The sequence below is a fragment of the Vipera berus genome, assembly GCF_964194415.1.
Source record: "Vipera berus genome assembly, chromosome: Z".
Taxonomy (NCBI): Eukaryota; Metazoa; Chordata; class Lepidosauria; order Squamata; family Viperidae; genus Vipera; species Vipera berus.
In genome coordinates this window covers 13405041-13428594 of record NC_138205.1, presented here as the reverse complement: position 1 = coordinate 13428594, position 23554 = coordinate 13405041, and the positions used below count along the sequence as shown (strand labels likewise).

The window sequence follows — 23554 nt, the reverse complement described above, 5'->3', positions numbered from 1 at the left end:
GCATGTGGAAGATGTTAGTGCAAAAGTTAAGACTAAAGAGCCCTTTGATGGGCTACCTTTCTAAATGCAGGGATACCTGTTGGGGAAGTCATGATATACGCAGTCTAATTAACTCTGGGAGTGATCTATTTATTTAATTTCAGCATATTTTGGTAACTTGACTTAGACAAACTTCCTTTTTTTTCTTTAAAAACATTTTATTTTAAAAATAAACATGCCCCCAATTGGCACCCGCCCTCCACTTATAGAAATGAGTCCGAGAATACATGATAAAGCGTGTACCAAGCTCTTAAGTGTGTACCATTCACAAATGTAAAAACTCTAGCCCTGCATGGTTAAGATCTAAACCACCTTTGCCCCTCAGGTGCATTGGAGTAGAGTTAGGGAAGCTGTGTTCCAGTGCATTCAGAAGATGCCAAGCTAACTAAGGCTGATGTAAACTAAGCTGGTTTCCAAAGAATTTTTAAAAGCCAAGCTCTGAGATGTACAAGTAATTGAGCTGGCCTAGTTAAGGCTAAATTAATTCATGTTTTAACCGGAAAGTGAAGCATTGCTTGATAAAAGGTGTTGAGTGTTTAGCGGCCGCTGTGCTTCAAAGAATTATAGCAGTATTCCCAGCCAACTTCCCTGCACTGTCTTCTCCTCTGAGACATACTCATCATCACTGCTTGCATGATCTAGCACTGTGCTTCTTCAACCTCGGCAACTTTTAAGATGCGGGGACTTCAACTCCCAGAATTGAAGAATCCACCCTGCCATGCTGGCTGAGGAATTCTGGGAGTTGAAGTCCATGCATCTTTAAAAAGTTGCCAAGGTTGAGAAACAGTTCCTGGGAATGTCAACTGGGCTTCCTATATGTCTAATTCTGCTTTGATTCCCCCTCCCAGCTTCCTACAAGCACATCCTGAAGATATGTTTTTTCTTCTCCAATAAAACAGCGGTAGAATCCATGATGGCGAAAACGGCGTGTTCTTTTTATCCATTCAAAAATTTCTCTCCCATCTTCTCCCCCAGCTACTTTGCTCCCAGAAAAACAAGAGGTGGATCCGTGCGGCTCCTTATTCTAAGGAAGCAGAACTCTTAAGGGGAAACATCTGAGCATTCCTGAAGAGATGAACAGCTGAAGACCAGAGGATTCAGCTGCACTACTTCCTGTTCAGCAGGAAATCAGCTACCACTGCGGCTGCCCCTTTGATAAAGACCCATGTGCATGTTTTGCAATTGGTTTGATAAAGAGCTGCCTGTGATATCTCGCTCTCTTACTACAGGCATAGCCTTCTAGAACGTGTCATTTCCTAGTTGTCTTCAACTGCAGCTCTCAGCATCTTCAGCCGTGAGATAAGAAGCTGGTCCACATCTATGCAGGGCAGGCAGTTGAGGAAGATGGAGGATAAGATATCAGCCTGGTTTTAACGTTTCGGGAGCTCTCCTGATCGTGGTCCGACATCAAATCAGCTAGTTTTGTTCTTGAAAGAAAAACACAAGAGGCAAGCAAACCCCTGTCCTTACCTCCCCCAAGTTCCTAAACTCGACTTGGATTTAACTTCTACCACACCCCAGTAGTCTGCTTCCTTCTTTGAAAAAACAAACAAACCCCAAGCAACGAAGCCATCTCCCAGTGGAGCCATGCAGTCTGTTCCCCCCAGATACTGTGTGACTTTGTCTCTATAAATAGGGATCTCTGGGGAGGGTCAGGCAATGTATGACTGGGGGCAAAGCACATATATGGGGATAATATGCATGTCCCAGGAATTCCTGAGTCCGAAGTCCAACTTTCTGTACTGACCCCCAACTCTGACAATGATCCAAAACTGATGCCAAGTTTCCATCGATATAAGCAAACAAGCATCTGAGGAATGGTGCAGAGTGCGTGCAAAAGACTGGCTAGAGTACGCCTTTCTCCATCCTCGCGCCTTCCAGATGTGCTAGCTAGATCAAACGCTCCGCCAGGGACTGTGGGATTTAAGGGGTCCCAAGAAGGGGGAAAGGGACCAGCTGGAAAAACTGGATTTACAATGCCGAATCAAAGTTGCAAGTACTTCCTCCAGGGGTAGGCAACCTTGGCTCTTTTATGACTCGTGGACTTCATCTCCCAGAATTCGAGCCAACCAGTTGAGGAATACCTGTACTAAAAAAAAAACAATCAAAGATGCTTTGAGGAGAAAAATAACAGAGGAGGCTGTTGCGTTCTAGCTAGGCCTGTTCTTTCAGAGCGGAAACCGGTAGGATAAATGGCAACCCATTCAACTTCTAGCACTCTAAAGCATGGTTCTTCAAACTTGGCCCTTTTATTACTTCCTCAGCAAAGCTGGCTGAGGAATTCTGGGAGTTGAAGTCCACGAGTCATAAAAAAGCCAAGGTTGCCTACCCCTGCCCGAGCCCATCAAATTGATCGGAAGGTTTGGTATCGGATGTTTTCAGATTAATTGTAAAACGAGCAGCGAGGGGAACTGCACAGCGAAAGTTGAAGAGGAGATCAGTTTCAGAAAACTAGGCCACGAAGTTAGGCCCCTTTCTTGGGACACAGCGGTTTTAACACCTGCTCAAAAGTCAGCCCACCCAATCTTGGTTGGTGAATTCTTACCATTCCAGATGCAGAGATGGGAAGAGAAGCAAATGGCAAAACGAATGGACTGCATTAACCTTTTCAAACCCACCCATTTTGAAATATCAGAAATAACCAAAGACCCTTTGATTGTCTTCTCCAGTTCAGCAGAAAAACAAAGTTGAAATCTTAAAAGAGTCCCACCAAAGCTGTTCTTTTTCCCAACAACTGCCTACTGTAAACATTTTACCGTCCGATCAAAAAATCCACCAAATGGAGACGTTCCGCAGGGAAGGATCCCTAGATTCACACCCCCTGCTTTTCAGGAGCAGCCCATTTCAACAACTTGTCCGGGGCTTGAAAATTGTCTCTTAGGAAATGCAAACAAACGGGGTCGTTGAACGTTGGGAGACTGTGGAGTGACATCAACATCACACAGCTTTGGGGTTAAATTCCAACAGTGGCAGTTACTTAACAGTTTTTCCGTCGAGACAAAAAAACCCAAGGATACGAGTGACGACGACGGGCCCTCTCTCTCTAAAAGTTCACGTCAGCTGCAGTTCAAGTGAGGCTGCCAATTCACACCACTTGCAGCGCCGTGGCTTCTCCGTCCAACTGATATTTGATCTGGTTAAGTTCTTCCAGCTCTTGCTGGTGCCGATCAGTTTTGTGCCCCACCAAGGAGCGGTAGAAATGCAAAGCAAAGATGATGAACACGATGCCAACGGGAACCATTATCACCGTGGAGGCCATGGCAGCGTTCCAGCCAGAGCTGTCTGCGGAGGCCGTGGTGTTCCCATCCTGGAGCTGTTCTGGAGAGCAGCACTTTCTGCTGGTCCCCATGTTGCCGACAGGCATAAACTTGACCCAGCAGATCAACACCACTTCAGTAAGGAAAAGGAAGATCCCCAAAGCCGTGGAGAAGCCCCAGGCCAGCTCAATGTAGTGATGCATGCGTTCGTGGGGGGACTCGTTGACCGAGTTGAGGTTGTGGATGTTACTGACGGCTTCGATGTTGGGCAAGATGCAAGTGCTGACCATAAGGGCAAAGAGATGGACGGCCACCAGCACCGTCGTGCAGGCACTGAAGGCCACCAGCAGCTCCCAAGGATAGTCGTAGTCTTCCAGTTGTACCTCCACCATGGCCACCTGGAGAAGGACAGATGGTTGTAACTTAAAAGAGAATAACTGATGGAGGTCGTTCAGTGAACCTCCTGGCTCAGTGCAAATGTGAGCCCAGCTTTTAATTTTTTAAGATAAGACAACCTTTATTGTCAGGTTTTTTTTTTACTGTGGGCACGCTGGCACACATTGAAAATGAAATTCTGTTGCCCGCTCTCAAAAAGTGTACACATACGTAACACACACATATAAACATGCTATATACATATGTATGTATATAAAGGTAAAAGGTAAAGGTTCCCCCGCACATGTGTGCTAGTCGTTTCCGACTCTAGGGGCCGGTGCTCATCTCCGTTTCAAAGCCGAAGAGCCAGTGCTTGTCTGAGGACGTCTCCGTGGTCATGTGGCCGGCATGACTAGACGCCAAAGGCGCACGGAACGCTGTTACCTTCCCACCGTAGTGGTCCCTATTTTTCTACTTGCATTTTTACGTGCTTTCGAACTGCTAGGTTGGCAGAAGCTGGGACGAGTAACAGGCGCTCACTCTGTTACGTGGCACTCGGGATTCGACCCGCCAAACTGCCGACCTTCTGATCGACAAGCTCAGCGTCCTAACCCACTGAGCCACCACGTCCCTTATGTATGTATATACCTAAACCCTTACCTATAAATACATATACACAGGGCTTTTTTTCTCGTAGAACGCTCAGAACGGAGTTCCGGCATCTTTTTTGGATGGAACCTTGTAGGGTAGGCAAGGCGGGTTGTATGACATGTGTGAGTTCCGGCACCTTTTTCTTTTGCAAAAAAAAAGCACTGCATATACGTATTAATCACTGTCCATCCATCTTGAATACATAGCGGAAAGAGGAAGCTTGAGAGTATGGCACAAAACTGTAACTGAATCTGGATGTTCTGCTTCAAATACCACGGAGCCTCCTCCTCCCAGAAGGTAACAAGGAAAACAGGTTGTGAAGAGGGTGTGTAGTGGCCCAGACAATCTTACAGACCCTACTCGAGCAACGTTTATATGCCATGTCCTGGATGGAAGGGAGGGAACTGCCAATGATCTTTTCTGCCATCTTCACCTTATTTTTTTTTGGGGGGGGGCTGCAAAAGTCAACTTCCTTTTAAAAGGTTCCTCTCTAGTTTTTACTCATCTTAGTTCAACAGAGCAAAATGTGGTTAACAGCAAAAAAGAGACCTTTTTACTAATGTTCAAACCACCAATTTACTGGGAAGTAAACCAATGAGGTTGCACCCTATCACCAATTCGTCCTTCCGCTGTGCCTCCGGATGTTTTTCCTTACCCAAACTACTTCTGAGCTAATTTGAGGCAGTGGTTAAGGCAGTGTTTTTTTTCCAATTTGGCAACTTTAAGATGTCTGGACTTCAACTCCCAGAATTTCTCAGCCAGCCATATTGGTTGGGGACTTCTGGGAGTTGAGGCCCACACGTCTTAACGATGACAAGTGGAGAAATACTGGGTTAAGGCATCAGGCTAGAATCCGAGAGAGCAGGAATTCTAATCCTGCCATGGGCACGAAGCCAGCGGAATGGCCTGGCGCCAGCCACTTTGTCTCAACCTCAGGAAGAAGGTAAGGGTAAACCCACTTCTGAAATCTTGTCAAGAAAACTGCAGGGACTAGTTCAGGAAGTTGCCAGAAGTTTAGGAAGTTGCCACCAATCTGAATGCATCATAAAAACCAAGCAAACAGAACAAGCTACCTGCATTTGCCTGGGGGCAATGAGGCTGGACGGCTGGTTCTGCAAAAAGCACCAGAAAGGCAGGGCTAGATGAATCAAAAGTTGGAATTAAGATTGCCGGGAGAAATATCAACAACCTAAGATATGCAGATGATAACACTCTAATGGCAGAAAGTGAAGAAGAACTAAAGAGCCTCTTGTTGCGGGTGAAGAAGGAGAGTGCAAAACTTGGGTTGGAACTTAACATTAAGAAAACCAAGATCATGGCATCCGGCCCTCTCAATTCCTGGCAAGTAGATGGGGAAAAAATGGACGTAGTGACAGATTTTATTTCCCTGGGCTCCAAGATCACTGCAGATGGGTACTGTAGCCAAGAAATTAAAAGACGCTTGCTCCTTGGGAGGAAAGCCATGACAAATCTAGACAGCACACTAAAAAGCAGAGAAATCACCCTGTCATAAAAGTGCGTATAGTCAAGGCCATGGTTTTCCCAGTTGCAATGTATGGCAGTGAAAGCTGGACCATAAAAAAGGCTGAGCGCCAAAGAATGGAGGCCTTTGAACTATGGGGCTGGAGAAGACTCCTGCGAGTCCCCTGGACTGCAAGGTGATCAAACCGGTCAGTCCTAGAGGAGATGAACCCTGACTGCTCTTTAGAAGGCCAGATCCTGAAGCTAAAACTCAAATACTTTGGCCACCTAATGAGAAGGAAGGACTCAGTGGAGAAGAGCCTCATGCTGGGAAAGGTGGAGGGAAAGAGAAGAAGGGGACGACAGAGAATGAGGTGGCTGGATGGAGTCACTGAAGCAGTAGGCGTGAGCCTAAATGGACTCCAGAAGATGGTAGAGGACAGGAAGGCCCAGAGGAACATTGTCCATGGGGTCGCGATGGGTCGGACACGACTTCGCAGCTAACAACAACAACAACCAGCTCTACTCGCCCCCCCCCCCATTTTTAGTTCCATGAATGCAGGATGATCACTGGTCGTGCTTGGAGATCTTGAATCAAGGAAATAACCAAAATTGGTGCTTTGCTTCGTGGCATGCTACTTCCCTTTCTTTATGCATCTTTTTTTAAAAAAAAACAAACCTCATAATAATTCCAGGTGGCTCAGGAAGCTTTGTTGTAAACACAGCACAGTTTGCCTAACTTTTATTTTATTTATTTTCTAAACCCACCCTGCTTTGAACTCAGGAGGAACCACAGGAGCAAAGTTATTCTAACCTTGTTTGCTCAGAAATAATTCACTGGGAGATGAAAAAGTCCTGCTCCCTAGTTGGTCTGTTTGGAATGGTAGCTTCCAGTTCCTTTCAGAGAGAGATACATGGGTTTTGTAATGTTTTTTTTAAAAAAAACTATTAAAAGAAAAATGAAAAACACAGCAAGAGTTGTGGGAAAATGTATTTCAAACCAGCGCAGCCAGCTACACTCACATTGGTTTTCAAAGAAGCAATTTATGCTCCCATGTCCAGTTAAAATCTAAATCAGCCTTAACAACTTTTAACCTTAACAATTTTATGTTGGGTGGACATCAGCTGCCAGAAGTCCCCAGCCAAGATGACTGATTGCAGAATTTTGGGAGGTGAAGTCCACACAACTTAAAAGTTGCCAAGTTTGAGGAACACTGATCTAATGGTTTCTTGGACTTCTATCTATCTATCTATCTATCTATCTATCTATCTATCTATCTATCTATCTATCTATCTATCTATCTATATCCATCCATCCATCCATCCATCCATCCATCCATCCATCCTGGTCTGATAGCCATCTCAAGCTAGCCTGGGACAAAAGCTTAAGTTCAACTCATCTGAACAATCCATTTATTTAGGTGACCACATAAACCTCTCTTTCTCTCTGCTTCTCTCTCTTTCTCCTTCTCTCTCTCTCAAAACCACATCTATACATGAAGTCCTCAATGGGGGCAGTTACAATTTGTTTAGTGACTGTTCAGAGTTGCAACGGCACTGGGAAAATAACTTATGACCATTTTTCACACTTGCCACCATTGCAGCATCCCCACGATCACGTGATCAAAACTCAAGACGCCTAGCAACTGACTCATATTTATGACAGTTGCAGTATCCCGGGGTCATGTGAGATCATCTTTTGTGACCTTCTCTTAAGCAAAGTCAATGGGGAAGTCCGATTCACTTAACAACTGAGTTTCTAACTTAACAGCTGCAGTGATTCACTTAACAACTCTTGGCAAGAAAAGTCGTAAAATGGGGCAAAACTCACTTAAACGACTCACTGAACAACAGAAATGTTGGGCTCAATTCTGGTCATGAGTCGAGGACTCCCTGTATTAGTCCGGCACTCAGCTATCGGCCCTCAGTTGTGCCCTTGCTGCAGGTGGAATGACTGAGGCCCAGCCAAGTTTGATCAAAACCTGCCGTTTTTAAGCTTCCTGGGGCTGCTTAGAGGATGATTCCAATTCTCTATGAGTTGACCACAGCCTGGGACATGATGCAGAACAACAGTAAATAAATCTATGTCGGCTGTGTTGCAGTTCTACCACCCCTGCGGGGATCTCGTTGCAGAGGGAGGAAACTGTGTGCAATTTTTGTCGTGGTGCTTGCCTCTGCAGCCAAGTATGAGCCGCCGTGCCTCTTTAAAGCTATTAATCCCCAACTTGGCACTTGAATGTGCTGCTTGAAGAAAAAGGGAGGGGGAGGGCAGCGTCCTGTATTCTGGGCTGACTAGCTATAGCTCCAGCTTTGGCTTAAGTTCCAGTTCCTTCCCCAGATAATTCGGGGAGGGGGAGCGAGGAGGGAGAGGGAAGAGGAGGCTGGCTTTAAGCCCCAGCAAAATGGCTCCCTCCCCCCCCCCCTCTGATCAACCCCTTCTGGCAGAGAAGTAAACAGGAGTTTATAAAATTCTTGAAAAGGGGGAACCTCTCCCGACTTGCAAAAGGAAGTCTCTCTCCAAACACTTTCGGTGGGTCTCACAACAAGAAGGGGGTTAATATGTCCCAGGAAAGTGTCCAACTGGAAGCCATGAATCAAGTTACGGGGGGGGGGGGGAAGAGAGGCAAGAGATGAGCAGTTTATTTTCCAAAAGTGGGCCACAGTTAAATGGAGTGGTGACAGCTGGTTGGCCAAAAGTCTGACAAGGAAACACGTGCTGCCTGGGGGATAAATAAGAAGACCTGAAGCAGAAAGTAGAGGACATCCAGCCCTAGATTTTTATTGCGCCCTTCCCCCAAATCCTAGCATTTTAAAAAAAAGGGGGGGCCTGTCCCTCTGAACCCCAATTCGGGTGTCCCTTCTCTTGTACTTCCTGCTTTGGAAGAGAAAGGAGGAGCCAAAGAGAAGGATTTCCCCATTTAGGAAATGCACAGACTTAAACCTTGGGTGAAAGTATAGGCAGTCCTCTACTTACAACAGTTCATTTAGCGACCGTTCAAAGTTACAAGGGCACCGGGAAAAGTGACTTACGACCATTTTTCAGAGTTACAACAACCTTTGCGGCATCCCCCCGGGTCACGTGAACGAAATCCAGATGCTTGCCAAATGGTTCATTCTTATGACCGTTGCTGTATCCCAAGGTCATGGGACAAGCCAGCACTTGTCCAAGGACGTCTCCGTGGCCATGTGGCCGGCATGACTAGACGCCAAATGCACACGGAACGCTGTTACCTTCCCACCGTAGTGGTCCCTATTTTTCTACTTGCATTTTTACATGTTTTCGAACTGCTAGGTTGGCAGAAGCTGGGACGAGTAACAGGCGCTCACTCTGCTACGCGGCACTCGGGATTTGACCCACCAAACTGCCGACCTTCTGACTGACAAGCTCAGCGTCCTAACCACTGAGCCACCGCGTCCCTATAAAATTGGGTGCAACTCACTTAAATTCTGGTCCCGACTGTGATAGTCAAGGTAGTCAACAGGTAGTCGAGGGTAATGAAACTTCAGCCTCATACCTGTAGTCCCCCAGCTGATTTTGCGCCTAAAAGAGGGCGGCTGGGTTGTTTAAGAACGGCAGCCGAAATCCATTGCAAGAGCGTCAGATCCAGGGGGGAGCTGTCCTAGGAAACAATATTCCAAATCCAGAGCACAGAGAGAAAAGGCTGAGCCCGCCCCCCCCAATTGATGGGAGAAAGCGAGGTGACTGCATATAATGTGCAGGGGTTAATGCGCAATCTCGTCTTGCTAGCAAGATGTGGAGATTAAGAGATTGGTCAATGAAGATTCTCAGTCACCCGGTTTGAGTTGTCTGGAAGTTGAGTCACGGCTACTGTGCTCGGCTTCTTTTCTTGTGGGTTCAGAACCGTTTGCTGCCTATCCAAGTAGCTTCTTCAGCCTGAGCAAGTTGGTTAGGCGGACCCCATAGATCTCCTCCAGGGTAAGAAATGAAACCTCCCTGGAGGACATGTAGGGGGAGGGGCCCACCTAACCAGCTTGCTCAGGCTGAAGAAGTTACCTGGATAAGCAGCAAAAGGTTTTGAACCAACAGTCCCGCTTCGGTGACTCAGCTTCCAGATAAAACAAGAGGTTTTTAGTGACTCAGCTTCCAGATAAAACGAGAGGTTTTTAGCAACCCAACGTTGCTCCTATGGCCAAGGATGGGTGGCACTCTTTCCAAGAAAAACAAGCTAAACCTAATCCAAATTTGATGGGTGAGAATATGGTGGTGGTGGGTGCAGCCCAAGATTATAGGAGGAGAAGCAAATACAAGGTCATCAAATTCAGGAAGCAAATAATTGATTGGGTGGTCCGTGCAACACCCAGCAGTGAAAGTCCAGACTCGGATACCAGCAAAGGGAAGAAGACGAGGCATCAAAGATTTCATCAGCAAGACTGTTTCTGTTTCCATGGCCTCCTAGGAAGACCATCACAGCAAGCAGAAAGACCAACCTCATGCCCTCCCACCAGCCGAAGGTGTGGCTGCAAGAGACTTTTCTTCACCTTTCCTGTAGATCTGAAGAAAAAAGGACACACACCCCCACACACACACCTCAATATAACAGCCAGAGAAATAAAACATGCTGTGTTGGCTGGGGTGTGAATAACTTTTCAAAGCCACCTTTGATCTAGGGATTATTTGGGGACTAAGGGGGAAGGAAGGTAACAGCACTTTCCCCCCACCCCCACCCCCTCTTCAATGCAACCATGTCCATTTTTCAGAGATTCCCTGGACAAAATCCCTGCGGTTTTCTTGGCAAGGTTTTTCAGAAGTGGTTTGCTATTGCATCAAGTTCCCTTCGTCCAGTGCGCTCGCAGAGGGAGGGTCTTCTCAAGGTGCCGCCGATAAAAGATTGCCGGCGGATAACACCCAGGGAGAGGGCCTTTTCTGTGGGTGCGCCTACCCTCTGGAACCAGCTGCCCGTGGAGCTCAGAACTGCCCCTGACCTACGTTCATTCCGCCGAGACCTGAAGACTTGGCTCTTTGAGCTCTCTGACCCAGGCTGAAAATTTTAACCGGGGTTTTATTTTCAGGGATAATTTAATATTTTATTTATCTTTTAACTTGTATTTTGTATTGGTATGATTTTAAAATGCCCTGTAAACCGCCCTGAGTCCTCCGGGAAAGGGCGGTATATAAATCTAATAAAATAAAATAAAATAAATAAATATTGCCTCCTTCCTGGGGTTGAGAGAAAGCGATTGGCCCAAGGTCCCCTACCTGGCTTAAGGTGGGACTAGAACTCATGTCCTGGTTTTTAGCCCGATGCTTTAATCACTAGACAAACCAGCACATTACCTTTGACCATATATGGAGCGTAACTGCCTCTGAGCACACAAGGAACACTAATTCCCTTCTGATTCAACATAAATTCTCTTCCTTGGGATTGTCTCATTCCAAAGCCTCTTTGCATTTAAAAATAAAACATAGCCATGCTCATGTTTTTGCCAGCAATGAGGTATTTTCTGTTCCAGCAGGATCGATAAATTAAATCTGTCCAGCTGCCCATCCAGTTCTCTGGTAGATGTTAGAACCATATTTAAGACATCAAGAGAAACTGCCCAACTGTGGGGAAAATAAAACTATTTTACCCCAAAGAGCTTATGTAATTAATTAATTGTGGCTCAAATTATGGCTTTTTAACTATCACTGCCAAATTAGAGGCATTCTCAATCCTGGGAAGACTGCATAGGGCTCCAAGACCTGGAAGAAAAACTAGAAAATTGGATAAATGTGGATAAAAAAATCAGTTTTATTCCCTTGACATTTTTCACATCTGTGCAAATTCCTTTTCTTTAGTTTTGTCATTGTAATCACCTATTTAGTGGCACCAGGAAAGCAGTTCTCTAACTCCCCACAATTGTGATTTATTTGAATATTTTTAAAGAAAATGACTTTAGATGAGGGTTTTTTTTTTCTCCTGCCTGTTAAAGAAGCTTCTGAATCTTTAGTCAATGTTTTTCAAACTTGGCAGCTTTTAAGAAGTGTGGTCTTCAGCTCCCAGAATTCCCCCGCTAGCACTCCACACATATTAAGGTAAAGGTAAAGGTTCCCCCGCACATGCGTGCTAGTCGTTTCCGACTCTAGGGGCTGGTGCTCATCTCCGTTTCAAAGCCCAAGAGCCAGCGCTTGTCCGAGGATGTCTCCGTGGTCATGTGGCCAGCATGACTAGACGCCAAAGGCGCACGGAACGCTGTTACCTTCCCAGCGTAGTGGCCCCTATTTTTCTACTTGCATTTTTACGTGCTTTCGAACTGCTAGGTTGGCAGAAGCTGGGACGAGTAACAGGCGCTCACTCTGTTACGTGGCACTCGGGATTCGACCCGCCAAACTGCCGACCTTCTGATCGACAAGCTCAGCGTCCTAACCCACTGAGCCACCACATCCACACATATTAAAGTTGCCCAAATTCTGGTTTAAATAAATAGAAGAGGTATTTGTTGCTACTAAAAAAAAAATTGACAGCAAGTGTACAGGTAGTTCTCAATTGACGATCACAGTTGAGGCCAAAATTTCTGTTGCTAATGAAACATGTGTTAAGTCAGTTTTGCCTAATTTTATGACTTTCTCATTGGCTTTGCTCATGAGAAGGTCGCAAAAAGCTGATCACATGACCCCAAGACACTGTAGCCATCATAAATATGAACCAGTTGCCAAACATTTGAATTTTGATCATGTGACCATGAGGATGCTGCAACAGTTGTTAAGTGTGAAAAACGGTCATAAGTCACTTTTTCCAGTGCCGTTGTAACATTGAACAGTCACTAAATGAACTGTTGTAAGTTGAGGAATACCTGTACTAAAAAAAACACGATCAAAGATGCTTTGAGGAGAAAAATAACAGAGGAGGCTGTTGCATTCTAGCTAGGCCTGTTCTTTCAGAGTGGAAACCGGTAGGATAAATGGCAACCCATTCAACTTCTAGCACTCTAAAGCATGGTTCTTCAAACTTGGCCCTTTTATTACTTCCTCAGCAAAGCTGGCTGAGGAATTCTGGGAGTTGAAGTCCACAAGTCATAAAAGGGCCAAGTTTGAAGACCCTTGCTCTAAAGCAACTTTTCCACCATTTTGGTTCATAATGAATATGGCAGGCGAACCAGGAACCCAAAACCTTGATTCATTTCCTTCATCTGCCATGCAGCTCCGTGACTGATCGTAATCAGACAAGTTGTGTCATTAAACACAGTGCAAAGCTGACTGCCTGGGGCGACAGGTATTAGCAATGGCAGCCTTCCAGCTGTTCTCCTTAAATCTTCAGCCCTTCCTTTCTCCTGGAGCCCAGAGTTCCGCTTAATATTTATGGAGATTTTCAGTCATCCAGGTCACGGTTGTCCCAAAGGTGTTTTTTCAGAAGGCAACTGGATTTTCTTGTTTTTCTTTGAAGTCGGTTTGCCTCAAATCCAAGAAGCTTCTTCAAATGGTGAGGGAGCATGAACGGATTTCCAGAAAACACTGCAGACTACAGAAACCATTTGCCCTTCAGTTTGAGAGGCAGACAACACAGACTCATCCCCAACAGTTTGTGCCTGTCTTCAACAGTGAAGAGATACAGGGCAGAAAACATTCTGCAGCCAAGATGGCTCAACACATATTTACACTACTCAGGTGACCTTGAGAACACAGGTAAACCTCCAAATGGCTTCAACGACTCTCTAAAAACAGGGGTCTTCAAACTTGGCCCTTTTATGTCTTGTGGACCTGAACTCCCAGAATTCCTCAGCCAGGCATGCTGGCTGAGGAATTCTGGGAGTTGAAGTCCACAAGTCATAAAAGGGCCAAGTTTGAAGACCACTGCTCTAAAAGAATGCAAATGACCAGTTATCTGCAAGGAGTATAAATCCTTCCATTCCCCACCATCAAGGTCAGAGCTGAAGAAGCTTCTTTGATGAGAAGCAAAACGTCTTCAAAGAAAAACAAGAAAATCCAGTTTCCGCCTGAAAAAAACATCTTTGGGACAAAACTCTGCTTCACATCAAGCTGTCTTTAGCCTGCTAAATTAGCTTTCTGGGTTTGGGTGTGGCCCCAAATAAGGAAATGTAATGTTGTCAACATATCTAGCCTGGAGAAAGGAAACTTCTTGTTTTTTGCTTCAGGCCGCATCTGTCTTGGTCACCACATTATAAAAAAAGATGTTGAGACTCTGGATAAAGTGCAGACAAGAGCAACAAAGACAATTAAGGGCCTTGAAAACTAAAATACATTATATGAAGAATGGTTGCAGGAATTGGATATAGCTAGTCTAGAGAAAAGGACTTGGTGATATGATAGCAGTTTTCCAATATCTGAGGGGCTGACACAAAGAAGAGGGGGTCAACCTTATTTTCCAAAGCACCTGAGGGCAGGACAAGAAGCAACGGATGGAAACTAATCAAGGAGAGAAGCAACCTGGAATTAAGGGGAAACTTCCTAAGAGTGAGAACAAGTAACCAGTGGAACAGCTTTGCCTTCAAAAGTTGTGGGTGCTTCATCACTGGAGGTTTTTATCGTAAGAAGAGTCTAGACAGCCACATGTCTGAAATGGTATAGGGTCTCCTGCTTGGGCAGAGGGCTGGACTAGAAGACCTCCAAGGTCCCTTCCAACTCTATTCTCTGGCCTAGCCCACCTATGGTAATAGGATTGTGGTAAACAAAGGAATGGGTGGAAAACCTTATTGGTGAATCCAGGTCCTCCCAGATGAAAGGAGGGACAAAGGAAAATTAAAATATACTGTTCACTGAAATTGTGGCGTGTTCTATGCAGGCCTTAGGCAAAAGGTCCAATGATGTCCATATTTTATTTATTTATTTGTAAAATATATTGGCCGTCCATCTTACCACAGGGTATAACTCTGGATGGCTTACAATCTTAAAAATATAAAAACTATGGAAAACCCAATTGTTGTTGTTAGCTGCGAAGTCGTGTCCGACTCATCGCGACCCTATGGACAACGTTGCTTCAGGCCTTCCTGTCCTCTACCATCTTCTGGAGTCCATTTAAGCTCACACCTCCTGCTTCAGTGACTCCATCCAGCCACCTCATTCTCTGTCGTCCCCTTCTTCTCTTGCCCTCAATCTTTCCCAGCATTAGGCTCTTCTCCAGTGAGTCCTTCCTTCTCATTAGGTGGCCAAAGTATTTAAGTTTTATTATTATTTTTTTTATTGAAAAGTTTTAACATACAATTTTTCTTTAAAAACCCCCCTCCCCCTCCCTTCACCCTCCCCCCCTACCTCTCCCCCCTCCCCCCCTCCCCCCCCCCCCGACTTCCCAGAGCTAAATACAAGGTATATATAAAAGAAAACCAATCATAAACAATCATATACTAACAACTATAAGCTCTAAAATCCATCACTCTCTAGCTTATATAGGATAAAACAAACCTTAGTAATATTAAATATATATATATAAAAAAAAACTAAAAGAAAAAAAAAAGAAAAAAGAAAGAAGACTTATTCAAATGCTACATAAAATTTCTTAACCCTATACTTATTCTGGATAAACTCAATCCATTTTCTCCATTCCATAATATAGCGTTCTTGCGAGTGATCTTTCAAATAGGCCGAAATCTTCGCCATCTCTGCCAGGTCGGAAACCTTTAAAGTCCACTCTTCTATAGACGGCAATTCCTCTTTCTTCCAATACTGACCTATCAAGAGTCTTGCTGCCGTAATTAAATTCAACATCAACTTAGTGTCCACAACTGTAGCATCTGTAATTATTCCCAACAAAAAAAGTTGCGGACAAAACTTTATCCTCTGTTTAAAAATCTTCTGCATGTTCCACCAAACTTTTATCCAAAAGGCCTTAACCTTTTTACATGTCCACCATATATGAAAATATGTTGCATCTTCATCACCGCACCTCCAACATTTAGGCTGATAATTCGGATACATACTTGCGAGCTTTTTGGGATCTAAATGCCATCTATAAAACATTTTGTAAAAGTTTTCTCTTAAATTTTGAGCTTGTGTAAATTTTACGTTCCTCACCCAGATCTTTTCCCACGTGTCCATTGTAATAACTTCTTGAATATTCTGGGCCCATTTTATCATACAGTCTTTAACAAGTTCTGTTTCTGAGTCAATTTCTATCAATGCAAGATATATCCGTTTAATATGTGCCGGTCCCTGATTTCTAATTTGCTTTATCAAATTTTCATCAGTCATTGTAAAACCATTTTTCTGATCTTCTTTCCACCTGGCCCGTAACTGAGTATATTGGAACCAGTTTTGAACAACCTTCTCTTCTCGCAAGAGACTATATGATTTCAAACACCATACATTTCTTTCCAAACTTAGGATCTCCTTGTACGTAGTCACATCATGTTTGAAACCAGCATGTATATTTTCTATTGCATGTTTTGGAATTGCCCACAGTGGTATCTTGCAATCTAGCTTATGTCTGTACTTCTTCCAAACTCTCAGCAATGCCTGTCTTAAAATATGCACTCTAAACACATTGTCTACCTTCTTGTCATACAACAAATATGCATGCCAGCCAAACAACAAATCATGGCCCTCAAGATTTAATAATCTCTTCTGTGTCAAATTAATCCAATCACTTATTCCTACTAATGCAGCAGCTTCATAATATAGTTTAAGATTGGGCATTTTAAGCCCACCTCTCTCACGAGTATCCTGCATAATCTTAAGTTTAACTCGTGGCTTTTTCCCTGCCCACACAAATTTATTGATACCTCGCTGCCATTCCTCCAAATTAGAATCTTTCTTAAGAATCGGTATCATTTGAAATAGAAATAAAAATTTAGGCAGGACATTCATTTTCACTGCTGCAATCCGTCCCAACAAAGACAATTGCAATTTTTCCCAATTCTCCAATTCTTTTTGAATTTTCCCCCATAGTTTTTCATAATTATTTTTATATAACTTTGTATTAGAGGGCGACAAAAACACCCCCAAATATTTAACCCTTTTAACAATCTCAAATCCAGTTAGTCCTTCTAAAAGAGCCTTTTGCGAAACTGTCATATTTCTGACCAAAATTTTGGTTTTCTGTGTATTAACTTTAAATCCAGAAACCTTCCCATATTGTGTTATTATCTCCATCAGGTCCACAACAGAGTTCTCTGGCTGGGTCACTGTAACAACCAGATCATCTGCGAATGCTCTCAATCTATAATCCTGATCTCTAATTTGAATCCCCTTAATTTTTTCCGAATTCCGTATTTTAACCAATAATATCTCTAATGTTAACACAAATAACAAGGGCGATAACGGACAGCCTTGCCTTGTGCCCTTCTCAATATTACATGCTTCTGTCAAGCTATTATTAACTATAATTCGGGCAGTTTGTTTTTGATATAATGCCCTAATCGGTTGCAAAAATTTTTCCCCAAAATCCATTTTGTCTAAAACTTTTAACAAAAATTGCCAATTCAATTGATCAAAAGCTTTTTCAGCATCTAAGAAAATTAGCGCCGCAGAGATCTGGTTGTTCCTTTCCAAAAACTCTAACACATCAACTATATGCCTCACATTATTTTTCATTTGCCTACCACTAATAAACCCCGTTTGGTCCCCATGAATCACCTGTTGCAGAACCCTCATCAATCTATTAGCCAAAACCTTAGCAAATATCTTGTAATCTGTATTTAAAAGCGATATCGGTCTATAATTTTTAACTTGAGTAGCATCTTGGTCTTCCTTCGGAATCAAGGAAATAAAAGCTGTTCTCCAAGACGGTGGCACCTTTCCCCCCCTCTGGATTGTCTGGAACAGTTCCTTTAACGGTTTTATCATCTCTATTTGTAGATTTTTGTAATAGGCCGCAGTCAAACCATCCGTACCTGGTGCTTTATCCACCTTCAATTCCTTAATTGCTGTAACAATTTCTTCTTCTGTAATCAATTGATTAATCCCTTCTTTTTGTTCTTGCGTAAGAACCGGAATGCTAGCATTTTCCAAATATATATCAATGTCTTTTTCATTAATTTTCTCCTTAGCATATAATTTAGAATAAAAATCCACAAAAGCGTCCTTAATAAGGTCCTGTTGAAACACAACCCTTCCTTTATGCTCAATCTTGTCTATATTAGAAGCCCTTTGTTTTTTCCTCAATCTATAAGCTAACCATCTTCCTGGTTTATTAGCGTTGCAAAAAGTATTATGCCTGGCAAACCGCAAATTGGTTGCCACTTGGTCAGCCATTAATTTATCAAATTGTCCTCTTAACAATTTAATAGCCTCCTTAGTTTTCACATCCTTTGAGTTCAAAATCAAAGCCTTTTCTTTTTCCTTTATTCCATTCACCAAAGTATTTAAGTTTTAGCTTCAGGATCTGGCCTTCTAAGGAGCAGTCAGGGTTGATCTCCTCTAGGACTGACCGGTTTGATCACCTTGCAGTCCAAGGGACTCGCAGGAGTCTTCTCCAGCACCATAGCTCAAAGGCCTCCATTCTTTGGCACTCAGCCTTTCTTATGGTCCAACTTTCACTGCCATACATTGCAACTGGGAAGACCATAGCCTTGACTATATGCACTTTTGTTGTCAGGGTGATGTCTCTGCTTTTTAGTGTGCTGTCTAGGTTTGCCATGTCTTTCCTCCCCAGGAGCAAGCGTCTTTCAATTTCTTGGCTACAGTCCCCATCTGCAGTGATTTTGGAGCCCAGGAAAATAAAATCTGTCACTACCTCCATTTCTTCCCCATCTATTTGCCAGGAATTGAGAGGGCCGGATGCCATGATCTTGGTTTTCTTAATGTTAAGTTCCAACCCAAGTTTTGCACTCTCCTTCTTCACCCGCAACAAGAGGCTCTTTAGTTCTTCACTTTCTGCCATTAGAGTGGTATCATCTGCATATCTTAGGTTGTTGATATTTCTTCCGGCAATCTTAATTCCAACTTTTGATTCCTCTAACCCTGCCCTTCTCATGATGCCACAGATAGCAATCCTGCATGCTCTGAGAAGGCATGGTGCAGTCAACGCTGGAGTGCCAAGACCAGGGGTCTTCAAACTTGGTCCTTTTATGACTTGAGGACTTCAGCTCCCAGAATTCCTCAGCCAGGCACGCTAGCTGAGGAATTCTGGGAGTTGCAGTCCACAAGTCATAAAAGGGCCAAGTTTGAAGACCCCTGGCCAAGACAGTTGGACAGTGGACAGTTGCAGGGGGGAGACTCTCTGTACAGCTAGTCCTCGACTTACAGCCATTCATTTAGTTCAAAGTGACAATGACACTGAAAGAGAGACAGGAGCCGTCCTTGCATTTACAACCATAGCAGCATCTTCAAGGTCACGTGACCAAACTCAGGCATTTGGCAATCTGCGTGTATTTAAAAGGGTTGCAGCATCCTGGGTTCATGTGATCGCCATCCAACCAGTTTCCATCCCAGCCAGTTTCCGACATGCAAAATCAATGAGGGGAGCCCGATTCATTTAACAACCGCGTGCTTCACTTGACAACTGCAGTGATTCACTTAACAACTGTGGCAAAAGCAGCTGTAAAATTGGGTGCGACTCAACTAATAAGCACCTTGCTTAGCAATGGAAATTCTGGTCCCAATTGCAATCATGAGCTGAGGTCTACCTGCCCGTCCTCAAGAGGCTTTGGGGGCTTACAACATTAGCAGAAGCCTGGCACTCCAGAATTAAACCCCTCCCCCCCACCCCAGAGTCGAGCAGCGTGCAACCGAAGAGGACAAAAAAAAGCTTCAGCAAATTAGCTCTTCCCTTTTTAAAAAGTCTTCTGTGGCAGCACCAAATAAATCAGCTTTTGACTTTCAAGGGTGGGGGAAGGAGCAGGAAAGAGAAGGCAAAATGGCTGGGCCTTCATCCGTAGTGGCACTTAATTTCCCAGTGTGTTTTTGAAGTCACGTTTAACAGCTTTTCTTTTTCTTTTCAAAAAAGTAAGGCCTATTTTAGGGTTTGTAAATACAGCCGGGGGCGGGGGGGGGGGAGCGTTCTGAAAAGTTGGAAAAAGTAAAAGCCCTTTTCAGCTGCAGTCTTAACCATTAGACCAAATTGATTCTTGTATGGTTTTTATATTGTTTCTTGCATTTTGCCTAGTTTTTAATTATGCCTAGCTGCGCAGAATCATGAATTGGAGAGGGGTAGTCATGTAAATCGAAATAATAAACAAATTAATATAAAATAGTCTCCAGAAAGTTTGGGGAGGCATGCCTGGACACCCCTACTTTACAGAGAGACGCAGACTGCGTACATGAAAGTAGCCTTTTTCCCCAATGAAAGGAATAATAAAAGCAGTGCTTTTTTTGTAAAAGAAAAAGGTGCCGGAACTCACACATGTTATACAACCCGCCTTGCCTACCCTACAAGGTTCCATCCCAAAAAAGGTGCTGGAACTCCGTTCTGAGCGTTCTACGAGAAAAAAAGCCCTGAATAAAAGTATTATTCAGAAATTCCTAATGAGTCTAAAGGTTGAAGCAGAAGCCAACTGAAGATCAGAAATAATATTTTATCTAAGCATTGACAGGTACAAATACGAAAAGCAGAAGTTACAAATTGTAAGAGGAAATACCAAAACAACATAGGAGATGGACTGTGGTAACAGAAAATCAGATGGTGAAAGATAGGCTATGGACAAAGGGGCTTCCTGGAACATGGGAAGGACAGTGGTTTTAGGCGGTCTGGAAAGATGATCGGATGATTAGGGAAGGGGTGTTGAGTGCGATAGGGGAGGTGGAATCTGCGTCGGGGATAGGATAAAAAAAATGTGTCAAACAGCTCTGTAAGGTGTGGCTTTAACTCCTGTGTGTGTTTCAGTCCACCAAGCCTTTGCAAACGCTTCTTTTGAAATAAAACTTTGTTGCTGGAATTCCAAGTGAGTTTGTTTTGTTTTGGATCTTGAGCCAGGTTCCAAACACCAAGCAGAATGCTCTTAGTTGTTCTGAACCACAATACCCATCTGTTTGAGCTATCCGTATTGTGGACCATGGGATCTCCACTCCAAAAAGCGGTTGGGAAAAGTTGGGACGGAGCCTGGAAGCTGCAGAGCCAGGTTTTAAGCCAGTGTTAGTCAACCTTAGCCACTTTAAAGGTGTGTGGACTTCAATTCCCAGAATCCCCCAGCCAGCCAGTCCACAGACTTTAAAGTGGCCGAGGTTGACATGATGTTTTATGGCAGGCATGTCAAACTGCCGGCCCGTGGGCCGGATGCATCATACTGAAACCGCGCCTACCCCATTGCCAGCAATGGGGAAAAAGTCGCAATACGTTGCGCAATGTCACATGACGTCACGAGTTTGACATGCCTGTTTTATGGCGTGGAGACGCCACAAGGCTGTTTGTGAGGGGAGCCACAGGAATTAAAACAGCTCTGAACAGTTTTGCAAAGTTCAGGTCTTGCTCCAGCCATGAAACACCATCTCCAATTTGGCATCCCTTTTGGGAGACGAAAGCATTGATCCAGAGAGATCCGGAGACCGCTTGGATGTTCAAGGTTAGCCAGTCTTGGATTGATCTCCTTGGGTTGGATAAAATAATGCACTGACTTCTGAAAAATTAGATGGGGGTCACCAAAGGCATTTAATTAACCCTGGCCTTTGTCTGGAAGTGAAGATGTCCCTCCTTTTTCAGAAAATAGGGAATGTGTGAAACAGGAGACTTGCACCTGCATTTTCTACACAGTACTAGCAGCACTGATGGATATTATTATTTTTATTTATTTATTTTTATTTTTATTACATTTATATCCCGCTCTTCTCCGAAGACTCAGGGCGGCTTACAAGCTTAGCAGTAGCCTTCATTCTATGTATATGCCTGCTTATTAGGGCTTTCGGGGCCCCCCAAGCAGCATTATTACAAAGTCAGTTTATTGCCCCCCAACAATCTGGGTCCTCATTTTACCTACCTCGGAAGGATGGAAGGCTGAGTCAACCTTGAGCCTGGTGGGATGCGAACCTGCACTAATTGCAGGCAGCTGGTGTTACTTAAGGAGGCATTAGTCCACTGCTCCACCAAGGCTCTATCTTTATATTATTATTATTATTATTATTATTATTATTATTATTATTATTATTATTATTATTATTATTATTATTATTATTATTATTATTATTTATTGATGATGATGGAAGGGACCTTGGAGGTCATCTAGTCCAACCCCCTGTTCAGGCAGGAAAGTCCTTGACTTACAACAGTTCATTTAGTGACCGCTGGAAGTTACAACGGCACTGGAAAAAGTGACTTACGACCATTTTTCACCCTTACAACCATCACAGCAGGGTGATGTGATCAAAATTCAGAGGCTTGGCAAGCGACTCGTATTTATGACGGTTGCAGCGTCCCGGGGGTCATGTGATTTCCCCCTCGGTGACCTTCTGACAAGCCAAGTCAAGGGGGAAATCCAGATTCACTTAACAACCCTGTTCCTCGCGGCGTGATTCGCTTAACAGCTGTGGTCGTAAAATGGGGCAAAACTCCCTTCAGCCACAGAAAGTTTGGGCTCAGTTTGGTGGCCTTTTTCAGTCCGAGGACTACCTGGATTTCTCCCCCGCAATGTCCCCGCAAGGCCAAGGCAGCGCGGACCAACGGGTAGAGCCCAGCCGGGCGGGGAGGCGCTTTCCTCCCCCTCTCCCCAAACTCACCATGGCGAAGCCGGAGAGCAGAGCCGAAGTGCGGCTGGAGGCTTTCAGCTTGGCCCGGCTGAGGTAAAGCCGCCGCCAGTTGAGGGCGTGCAGCGAGTGCTGGTTGGCGCTCATCAGCTCCAGGTAACTTCGCCGGACGAACTCCCGGTAGGTGGCGGAGACGCCCAGCGGCTCCGAGGACTCGGGGTTCAGCGGCTCGCGTTCCCCTTCCGCGCCTTCGCCCTCCGGCGCCTCGGCTCCCCCGCCGGGTTTCATCGGAGCTGCAGAGGAAGGCGGGCGGCGGCCGGCAAGCTCCGAGGGGCGGCAGGCAGAGGCGCGCCCGCCTGCCTCTGCCCGCCGGGGCGAGCAAGCGGAGCCGGACCCCGCGGGGGAAGCGAGCGGCGGTGCGGGCGGGCGGACCGGGAGAAGAGGCGAGGCGGTCCCCGGAGGCGCGCTCCGTCCGGGCCGAGGCCAGAAGCGAATGCACGGAGGGCGGGAACCGGGCGAGAGACCCCGAAGGATCGGAGCCGGCGGGGGAAAAAGAGGCAGATTCCGCCGAGGGAAGCGAAGCTCGGACGCGGACGCGGCGCCGGGGCAAAAGTTGCGATTGGCGCACGGGCGGCTGCGCTGCTGGGTGGGGCGAGGGAGGCCGGAGCGACAGACGGGGCGGGCGGGGAGAAGCCGCGGGGCGTTCGCTTCGAGGCTTAAAGGGGAAGCGGCGGGGGAAAAAGGGGCGGCTTCGGAGGCCGCCTCTCCGCTGGGATGCGGGGAATCTGTTGCTCCGCTCCAGCACCGGTAGCTGGAAATGGGCGAAGTGCGAGCGATGAGCAACATGTGAATGCTCCAACACTGGAAGTTTTTAAGAAGAGATAGATAGATAGATAGATAGATAGATAGATAGATAGATAGATAGATAGATAGATAGATAGATAGATAGATAGATAGATAGATAGATAGATAGATAGATAGATAGATAGATAGATAGATAGATAGATAGATAGATAGATAGATAGATAGATAGATATAGATGGATGGATGGATAGATAGATGATAGATAGATAGATAGATAGATAGATAGATAGATAGATAGATAGATAGATAGACAGACAGACAGACAGACAGACAGACAGACAGACAGACAGACAGACAGACAGACAGACAGATAGATAGATAGATAGATAGATAGATATGGATGGTTAGATAGATATAGATAGATGGATGGATGGATAGATAGATGATAGATAGATAGATAGATAGA

The 23554-nt window shown here is 44.8% G+C and overlaps 1 protein-coding gene across 1 annotated transcript; it reads right to left on the bottom strand.

The window, feature by feature from the left end:
- Positions 1-241: 241 nt before the first annotated feature.
- LOC308677509 (protein orai-2-like) lies at positions 242-22825 on the bottom strand. Its single transcript, XM_081343965.1, has 2 exons — positions 22318-22825; positions 242-3694 (listed from the first exon to the last, which is right to left on the bottom strand). Exons 1-2 carry the CDS (start codon positions 22570-22572, stop codon positions 3125-3127), a joined length of 825 nt encoding a protein of 274 aa, XP_081200091.1. The 5' UTR covers positions 22573-22825; the 3' UTR covers positions 242-3124.
- Between the last annotated feature and the right edge of the window lie 729 nt (positions 22826-23554).

What these genes read in the sequence shown, in the direction of transcription:
- LOC308677509 (XM_081343965.1), bottom strand. Translation starts at nt 22,572, where the DNA reads ATGAAACCCGGCGGGGGAGCCGAGGCGCCGGAGGGCGAAGGCGCGGAA. An exon ending in TGCTCTCCGGCTTCGCCATG is followed by an intron (nt 3,695 to 22,317) that starts GTGAGTTTGGGG and finishes GTCCTTCTCCAG; the next exon opens with GTGGCCATGGTGGAGGTACA.